Below are 10,085 nucleotides of genomic sequence, written 5' to 3'. Positions count from 1 at the left end.
ATCGTTTCTTATTCTATACTTTTCTAAGCCTATCACCGAATCTGCCGTAGTATGCAGATTGTATTGGTGAGAGAGAAAAACGAGAGAAATGTATACGATGTTACAGCATTCAGCTACTTAAACACTGGCGGCTCGTAATGAAAAAACACACTGAACCTAAACATCGCCACCACCTTGAAATGTCAATTTAAACTAAACATAAACAACTGATTCTATACTATTGGGACAACGAGTACAAATGCAGAAGGTTTCTTACAACAACTTAAGATTACATCGACAATCTCTTACGTATCCGTAATCAGAGGACCAACGGTGGGAACAGATTGTAGTGAAGAATCTCCTGCGGATGGCTCCAGCAACGAAGTGTTTTCGTCGGTTTCCTCCTGTGGCAGCATGCAAATTTTGACGATGGGTCGTTTTACAATTCCCTTGTTTGTTTTCAGAGTCACGACTCGAATCAAACCGTCCTCTCCCGGATGGATATCCACGATTCGAGCGAGGGGCCATTTCAGTGGAGGCTGCATTTCGTCCACTAAGATCACGAGACGTCCAGGCTTGATTTCGCTGTTCGCACGAAAGTTATTCTGGCTCTTTTGTAGTTCATGTAGGTATTCAGTACGCCAACGGTGCCAGAAGTTTTGATGCAGCTGCTGCAGCTGTTGATAATGGCTCAAGCGATCGGTAGGGATGCAACGAACGTCGTGGTCAGGCAGGGATTGCATAGGTGCACCGATCAAAAAATGGCCGGGTGTCAGTGCAGTAAGGTCTTCAGGATCCTCCGATAGTGGAACAAGTGGACGAGAGTTCATGCTGGCCTCGATTTGTGTGAGCACCGTTGACATGGCTTCGAATTGGAGGCGAGAATTTCCTAGTTGCCGATACAGCTGCTTTTTAGCGACCTTAACTGCGGCCTCCCATAAACCGCCGAAGTGAGGTGCTTTCGGTGGTGTCATGTGCCAAGTAATGCTGTTGTTAGCCAGGACAGATTCGATGACATTCATTTCCTTCTTGCTACGTAGGAACTTGTAGAGAGCAAGTATTTAGCTCATTTTTGGCTCCCTCGAAGTTTTTTCCATTGTCGGAGTGGATATGCGCTGGGAAACCGCGGCGCGCGATGAATCTGCGCAACGTTGCCATAAATGCCGCCGTTGTTAGGTCCGAGACTAGTTCGAGGTGTACCGCTTTCGTAGAAAAGCATATGAAGACGCAGATGTACGCTTTCGGTGAGGGTGCTCGCTTGTGTGGTGCTCGAAGGTAAACGGGTCCAGCATAATCGATTCCGGTAACGGTGAATGGTCTGCTTGGAGTGATTCGAGGCACAGGCAGTTGGCCGATCTGCTGCTGGGTTTGGACGGGATCGACTCTCGCGCATCGAATGCACTGACGTAGGACGCTGCGTACGGTTCTCCTTCCATGGAGTGGCCAATATTTCTCATGAATTCGGGCAAGTGTGAGCTGGCCACCACCATGCAACAGGTTAACGTGGTGGGTACGTATGAGCATGCGGGTAAAGGGATGGGAATTGGGCAATAGGGCTGGGTGCTTCGTTCTGAATGGCTGGTCTGACAATCTCAACCTACCCCCTACTCTTAACGTGCCTTGTGGGTCTAGGAAGGGGTTAAGTACACAGATTGGCGAATGTTTAGAAATCATCTTTCCCTTTTGTACATCTTTCAACTCTGCACGAAACGCATCTGCCTTAGCGAGACGAACCAAAAGATCTTCAGCCGAGGATATTTGAGCAATGGTGAGCGTTGGACTAGGTAGATGACCAGTAGATACCAATGGCTGGGTGCGCGCTTTATGCCGAATATTCTCGATGAACCGGAGGCAATATGCAGTTATGCGCCTGAGTCTGTAGAATGCAGAGTAGCGGTCAAATACTTCGTTGATTTGCTGTGCTGTACGTGTAATAGTCGCCACCACCTTGCGATGTTCCATTTCGTGTTCAGGTGCTGGGGGTAGTGCTGAGTTGATCCAATATTCTTTCGCTTTGAATAGCCATTCTGGACCGTGCATCCAGAAACTGCTTACAACGAAATCGTCGACGTCCATTCCTCGTGACAGCAAATCCGCTGGATTCTCCGAACCGGCGACATGATTCCATTGAAATCCATGCGTTAGAGTTTGAATTTCCGAGACCCTATTGGCAATGAACGTTTTCCAGTTGTTTGGAGGTGATCGCAACCAATGTAGCGTGACAGTTGAGTCGCACCAGAAGAAAGAATCCGAGATTTCGATTTGAAGAGCTTTGCTGACATAGGCGTACAACTGAGCACCGACGAGAGCCCCACATAGCTCCAAGCGAGGTAGAGTGATACGTTTTAACGGAGCAACTCGAGTTTTCGATGCGATGAGTCGAACACGGACGTTACCAGAAGAGTCAACAGAACGAGCGTAGATGCAGGCCCCATATGCAGCTTCCAATGCATCGGTGAACGTATGGAGTTGTACTTTGGCGTGTGGCAACAATGCATAGCGATCGACTCGAAATTCAGTGAGCTTTTCCAACGAACTGAAGTACTCCCCCCACTTGAATTGAAGAACGTCCGGTACAGGCTGGTAACAGCTGCAGTTAAGGAGCCATAGTTCTTGCATCAGCATTTTTCCTCGGACGACGATCGGTGCAGCAAGCCCTAGTGGATCGAAAAGCTGGGAGATTGATGATAACATGGACGTTTTGGTAGCAGGCTTGTCCGGATGAGTGACCTTCGAGTCAAATCGCAGCTTGTCAGCTTCAGGTTCCCATACGATACCCAACGTTTTCAGACTTTCTTGAGGAGTGAAGCTTACGATGGATTGTGTCCCGATTTGATCTTGGCTTAGTCCTCGGAGCACCTCTAGCTTATTCGAAGCCCACTTTCGTAAAATGAAACCACCTTTCCTGAGAAGATCGTCTAGTTCCTTTCGCAGCTTGATGGCTTCTTCGATGGTTTGAGCACCCGCAACGCAATCATTGACATAGAAACCTTTGCGGAGAACTGGTAGAGCGAGTGGATATGCTGGACCTTCATCTTCTGCTAGTTGCAGAAGGGTTCGAGTGGCTAGGAAGGAAGAAGGAGCGAGCCCGTATGTGACCGTTAGTAGCTGGTACACTTGGATTGGTTGGGATTTCGAAAAGCGCCACAATATGTACTGGAACGGGCAATCTAGTAGATGCAACAGGATTTGGCGATACATTTTTTCCACGTCCGCCACAATTGCAACTGAAAACGTCATAAAACGTAGAATAATCGCTAGCAGCTCATCCTGAACAACGGGTCCAACGAGCAGGGCGTCGTTCAACGAGAATCCGGTTGATGTTTTTGCAGATCCGTCGAAGACGACACGTACCTTCGTAGTGGTGCTGGATTCCTTCACTATTGGATGGTGAGGAAGGTAGTACGAGTTTTTGTCGTCGATTTTATCTTCGGGAACTAATCGCATATGACCAAGGGACAAGTACTCTTCCATGAACTTATGATACTCCTTCTTAAGATCGGGTTCTCGTTCTAATCTTGCTTCAGTAGCCCTGAATCTTCGAATGGCAGCAGCTTTGGATTCCCCTATCATGGTGTTGAATTCCGGATGACGGGGCAGACGAACTTGATAGCGACCAGAAGAATCACGTGAGACTGTTGACTTATACCATTCTTCGCATTTCCTCTCCTTTTCAGAATAGTCAGAACTGTGAGGTAATTCTTCTAGCTTCCAAAAGCGTTCCAAACTCTCTTCGAGTGTGACCAGGCAAACTGCAGTGAAGTTGCAAGTGGCGGAATCGGGAGATGTTGGAATGAGATGACCAGAGCCTGCAACGATCCATCCGAATACACTGTCGACCAGTTCGGGCAAATCTTTCGCTAATTGGATACGAGCCGTTGTTGTGAAGCAGGAGAAAAAGTGTTGAATACCGATGATCATGTCGATGTCAGCACGCTTGTTGAAGTTGGGATCGGCCAAGAACAGGTCCTTCGGGGTTTTCCAGTCGACGATTGGGACGTCTTGCTCAGGCATGGCGGACGTCACTCGAGGCAGGACGAGAAATTCAATGTCACGTGTGAAATCCTCCTTGCGAGAACGAATTTGAGTGGGGACAGAATCTGATGCGCGAATCGAAATTCCCCCAGGTCCTTGCAGCTGTACATTCACCTTCTTCCGCTTGAGCATCAGCATTTGTGCCATACGATCCGTCATTAGATTGGGTTGGGAAGCACTGTCTAGCAAGGCCCTTGCTAGGTGTTCTTGCCCGTGGACGTCTACGATGACCAACACTACGGTGAGCATGAAGACGTTGCTGTTTCGAGAGATCTGAGATGACACTGCTTGAACTTCGTTGACGTACGCAGAGGTAGATGAATCCATGGTGGATGAATCGATGTTGGCCACGGTGACGTTTGCTTGAGTGGAAAATTGTGGCTCACTAGTAGAGCACTGAACCACGTTGCTACTTGGAGAAGAATCTGCGTAGCCAGGATGGATCCACGTGTGATGACGCTTCTGACACATTCGGCAGTTGGTTTGGCAAGGGCAGTTGCCAACGTAGTGCCCATCTTGGAGGCAGTTGAAGCAGAGTCGTTTTGTGTTTATAATATTCAACTTCTCCTGAAGAGATAGCTTCTTGAATTGGCGCATTGCAAAGCTGGGTCGACTACCGGAATTCCCTTTCTTTGTATTATTCTCCGTCACAGCATGCGTAGACATCTTCTGTTGAAAAACCTTGCTGCATTTTTGTGAACCAGAAGAACCATAACCAGAAGAGAAAGGCGAAATACTATGCGAATTCGGAGGTAGTGGAACAGACTCATGATTGACGGCGATAGATTCAAGAACCCTGATTCTCCGCTGCAGAAAGTCAACTAGGTTAGTGTATGTTGGCTTATCGATTGTTGACGCGTGATCCTCCCACAATTTCAGCGTTTCGTCGTGCAGTCTGGTGCAGAGTAGATGTTCCAGCATTGTTGACCAGGTATCGGTAGGCTCCCCTAGTTGTCGCAGAATTTTCGTGTGCCTTTCGAATTCGTCGACAAGTCCATGTAGAGTCGCTGCAGATTCCTGTTTCATCCTTGGAGTCTCGAACAGAGCTTGTAAGTGCCGCTTCTTGAGGAGATACTCGTTGGAATAGCGTGACACGAGAGCCTCCCAAGCGAGTTGGTAGTTCGCAGCACTGATGGCGATGGATTCAATTACTTGAGCAGCCTCACCTTTCACAGCAGCACGCAGATAGTGAAACTTCTGAATGTCAGCCACTTCTGGGTTGGAGTGAATAAGCGCGAGGAACGTATCATGAAAACCTAGCCAATCTTGGTAATCACCACTAAATTCAGGCAGAGCTATTGTTGGCAATTTTAGACCATGCAGACCAGAGTTAGTGTGAGTAGGGGGATTTAGAGGGAGATTGCTTGGTTGATTGATAGGTGGAGGTAACTTAGATAGCAGACCAGCTTTAATTGCAAAAAATTTGGACTCAAAGTCAGAACGATAATTCAAATTCCTCACCATGCCTTGATTCGACGTCTCCATTTCCTCCAGTTCCCTTTGAGTTTCCTCCAGCCCTTGCCACACGATTTCCAAATTTTCCAGCCTCAGAGGGACTTGCAGAGCGTCCCGTCCAGCCTCAAATGCCTGAAGAAATTGTTCCGCTCGGCTGAGTGACGCAAGCAGTGTGGTTCTCCGGATGTTGAGCTGTTGCTTCATCCTATCATCGTCCATCTGACCAAGGTAAGTTTGTGCCTTGTATTTTAATGCAAAATCTCGTACTCAGCCAGAAACAGTTTCAAAATAACCAAGAACTTGATGTTCCGTATCGATGACCCCTTAGCGATCTTCGCGATAGATTAGCGATGGTGATTGTCCTCGATAGCACTCACGAAGCAGCGTGGAATCCGTTGACCGTAATATCAGGAGTCGTGAAACGCCGAAATCCACCAGCCGACATGTGCGTTTTAAAAGGAGAGAACAAAACCGAAAATCTAAACGCACCTACGTTGGCTACTAATCACGTTGGAAAGCTAATTACCTGCTGCCTAATTAATTAGGCCTTGTATTTTCGTAATGGCAGCATACAATTTGCAAAATCGTTCCAGAGGTGATCGTGATGGCGACTCCTTTTTGTCGCGGACAATTGGTGATTGTATCTTTGACTGCGCCCGAAGATGGCGGTTATTTCTGCAGTATTGTTACCGGACAGAATGGCGATCACGGAGATGGCGATGAGCCCCCGAAAAGTCCAGGAATCCACAATTATCCTGGTCACGGCACCAAATTATGTTGGGGAAGAACCTTTTCTCACCGCTTTACGGCCGTCATTTGCCTAACAGTTTGCAATACGCAACTTATTCTTCGCACGGTCAAACGAAACACATTCACAGAGGGACGATAATTTATTGCAACACCAAACACTTAACAAACTTTGTTTCTAATTTCTAGGACAGAGTATATTTGCGCGCAATTTGGTTTCCTCTTGCAAACTCAGTGGTGGCTGATAGCAAACTATATTAAAATCGTTTCTTATTCTATACTTTTCTAAGCCTATCACCGAATCTGCCGTAGTATGCAGATTGTATTGGTGAGAGAGAAAAACGAGAGAAATGTATACGATGTTACAGCATTCAGCTACTTAAACACTGGCGGCTCGTAATGAAAAAAACACACTGAACCTAAACACAAGGCTTGTAGAATGAACAAGGCTATATATTTATTCAAACCCATTTTCAGCAAAAATTAAATCCAAGGATAAATTATTTAAAGTGATAGATTGTTAATATCAGTATGGTTGACATTTCGAGTTCAAAGTACAGCACATCAACAACAATGTACAATACAATCTAAAATGAAGTGATTTGCTGTTGATTTCATCATGCTTCGATATGCTCTTCCAAGGGATTTGCACATCAAATTGCAAGGTTTGGCAAGTAGTGCAAATTCAACAGCAAATCACTTTACATGAACATGATGTTTTTTTTACAGTGTAGTAAAAAATCAAAGAAAATGAACGCAGGACGAAAAAAGTACCTAATATTGAGTTCCATTCACCCAAGTTGAAGGTTGAGTGCGGGAAACTAATTATGAGTTAAAACGGCTTGAATTAGTTCTCATTCGCACACGTGTAAACAAACTACTTACTACTAAGTTGTTTTTACCCAACTTCAACTTCCAACTACTCAATATTAAGTTGTACATCACTAACTTAACGTTAAATTTCCGCCTTTGAAGATTGTTTTACCCCTTCTTTTTGACATCGACGTGAGGGCCAATTTAACTCAATAGTGAGTTGAAAGAAATCAAGCGTTGGGTAGTTGGTTTGTCTTTCCGTGTATGGAAATGTGTTGTTTTGTTGATAAAAAACCAATTTTTACAATTCTCACAAAGAACGGTATACATATCGCATGGAAAACCGACTTTTGACATTCGACTTAACTCGACGAGATCAGAAAATGTATGTATGTTTGTATGTACATTAGGGTACTTTATTTTGAAAAAAAAGTAATAAATTTCGGATAGGTCATCCAGTTCGTTTCATAACCCGAAAATAGGACCTGTGTATAAAATGGAAAAGATTGATGAAGGTTTAGAAGTCACGCAAATGATTTGAAATTTGTATGGGAATTACTGCGGAAGAGTTGCAAAAATCACTAATATCGCTCTAACTTTGCTCCAACGTGTCCAAATGATGCCATTTTTTAATTTGTTGTTGCTATGACAATGACCAAAATGTTTGTTATTGTTACGATCATTTTTGCAATGTATCACAAAAGATAGAATTGCGAACTAATAACGTAATAGGGTAAATTAACAGTGCAAGTCTAAAACGCCAATTTCTTCTCATCAGCAACAGACTTGTTGTCATTGTCATGACAACCGCATTCTAATTTTTTCATGGTTTGGATTGGACTACTAAAGCCAAAGTTAGAGCAATTTTTGTGAAAATTAATAATATCCAATACTAATTCACCGAAATCTCCATACAAACTTCAAATCATTTGCGCGACCAGCGATGTTTACCATTTTTTGCACAGTCTCATATTTTGGCCTATCAGAAATTCATCACTTTTTTCAAAGTTATGTGTGGATGTGTGGATATGTGTATTTTGTATACAATTTGACGACGTTTTTCTTATCAACTACTGGACCAAAAGGTATTGTGGTCACATTAAACGATATTTTTTGGAATTGGTGAATACGGCTCGTGTGTCTAAAAACTGCCTGAATCGTGTGAAACCCTTCATGTGACAACTGAAATCAAGAACTCAAAAGAAGATCATTGGTGATTATATCAAGTACCAAGAACCACATTGGAATATGTTCTGAGAACCCCAGGGTCAGTGGTCAATTTCTGTCCTGAACCAAAATCCATCATGCGCCACCTCAAATTTCATGAGAATTCATAACAAGTGCAAATGTGGCTGTATCAAGTGACCAGGACCACATTGGACATATCCGGATATTCTCCGGTTATCCCAGTGGAAGTGGCCAACTTCTTTCTTGAATCGAAATCCATCATGTGACACATTACATTACATAAGTATTGCAAAACAAGTGCAATGGTGCTTATATGCAGTGCCCTCAGTGCTTATATGCAGTGCCCTCAGTGCAGACCTCACTGGATATATCGGGGCATGTTCTGGGTGAAGTGGTCAGTCTCTGGCTTGGACTAAAACCCATCAATTGACACTTCAAATCACATGAGAATTTAAAATAAAGTGCAATGATTGTTACATCACATTAGTCTAGTCGCAATGTATTATTTGGTCAGAAATTTCACTACCACTAAAAAACTGTCATCTGTTGGAATATAATACTTTGGATCATGTCGTATTATCAATAAGTTATTAAGATAGATATCTATACAATATAGTGCGTTCGAGAATCCTTCCTCAAAATTCATACATTTTTTTCTCGTCTTAGAAAGCTAGTCATGTGTATCATTCAGTCTCTTAAATTCCGTAAGTCTTTGATTCAGCAGTTTTTGATGTGTCTGTGATACCTTTAAATGCAATTAATTTTATGTAGCACAGGACAAGGAATGTGGTGAATTCTGGATTCAATCTTGTGATCATAGAGTTAGAGTTGAAGATAGACTGCTTTCCGGCTTGTCTGCTCAGATCATTAAAATCCTTCTGAATTCGACTCCACCGTCCTGGCCAAAACTGGTAACTACTCCTAGCTCAGCTCCATTACATTACACTCATTTCATAGGCAACCGTCAGCTATCATACAAAACCTCGGTTGGGTGAACCATATCCAGCTCATTGTTAATCACATCTCCTAATAGCTATGTGTACCGCAATAAATAAACAGATTCAGCTTCATCCTGAGGCTTAAAGGATTTTTCCACAACATTACCCTTCAGTGGCAAATAAGCCAATATAAAACGGTTTTTATTAGAATGCCGGTAGATTATTTGTCGCTTGTGCGGTGTTGTTCCGTGTAAACTGTTCCGTTTTCTTCGTATCCCCCTGACAAGGTTTCAAATACATCCGTTCAAATTGGAATGTAAGAAGCTGTACGTGTAAACTCTCAAACATGGTTTTGTGAATGGGGCAAAATGGTTTTGAATGTTGTGTAGGAACTCTCTATTCAACCTAACCAGCAACCAGAGAGATGTAGCATAGGTAGGCAGTAAATATAGGCGCCTCTTACAAGCTCTGTTTGACATTCATCCCCCTATTTCGAGGAACATGTTTGAATGTGTTGTGGAGGAGCGAAGGATCAACTGCTAGAAACACTTCCAGTTCGTATGATTTACTAGGCATCAACAAAAGTATGTTTCGCTTCGAATTCGTTCAAGATAAGTGTTATATGTATTTTCTAGAATGTTTCTGATACAGACTTTGGTTTTTAATCAAGAGTATACACGTTTTATACTATACGACCAAATATCCCGATATTCATATTGGGTGTACAAAACAAATGAATAGAAATATTCAACGGTATCTCTGCTATCTGCAAATCCATAAAAAATAACAGATCAAAAGTTCAATACAGCAAACAAAAGCGTAGATGGTATTGTACCATTTATAAATCATCTTCCACTGCCTACAGAAGAGGGAGTAGCAAGTGTCAGTAGAATGGAACATTTAATTTTATTTCTGATAAAGTTCAATGCT

At 43.5% G+C, this 10,085-nt stretch overlaps 2 protein-coding genes across 2 annotated transcripts; both read right to left on the bottom strand.

Moving 5' to 3' along the window:
• Positions 1-284: 284 nt before the first annotated feature.
• LOC135709031 (uncharacterized) lies at positions 285-1,001 on the bottom strand. Its single transcript, XM_065231220.1, has one exon. It carries the CDS (start codon positions 999-1,001, stop codon positions 285-287), a length of 717 nt encoding a protein of 238 aa, XP_065087292.1.
• A 10-nt stretch (positions 1,002-1,011) lies between these two features.
• On the bottom strand, positions 1,012-5,688 carry LOC135709030 (uncharacterized). Its single transcript, XM_065231219.1, has one exon. The coding sequence runs from the start codon at positions 5,686-5,688 to the stop codon at positions 1,012-1,014; it is 4,677 nt and encodes a 1,558-aa protein (XP_065087291.1).
• Between the last annotated feature and the right edge of the window lie 4,397 nt (positions 5,689-10,085).

This window comes from Ochlerotatus camptorhynchus, unplaced genomic scaffold, assembly GCF_037179485.1.
Source record: "Ochlerotatus camptorhynchus isolate MF236.1 unplaced genomic scaffold, CSIRO-AGI_Acam_v1.1 ptg000346l, whole genome shotgun sequence".
Taxonomy (NCBI): Eukaryota; Metazoa; Arthropoda; class Insecta; order Diptera; family Culicidae; genus Ochlerotatus; species Ochlerotatus camptorhynchus.
The sequence above is the reverse complement of the archived record's forward strand: the minus strand, read 5'-3'. Positions and strand labels throughout refer to the sequence as shown.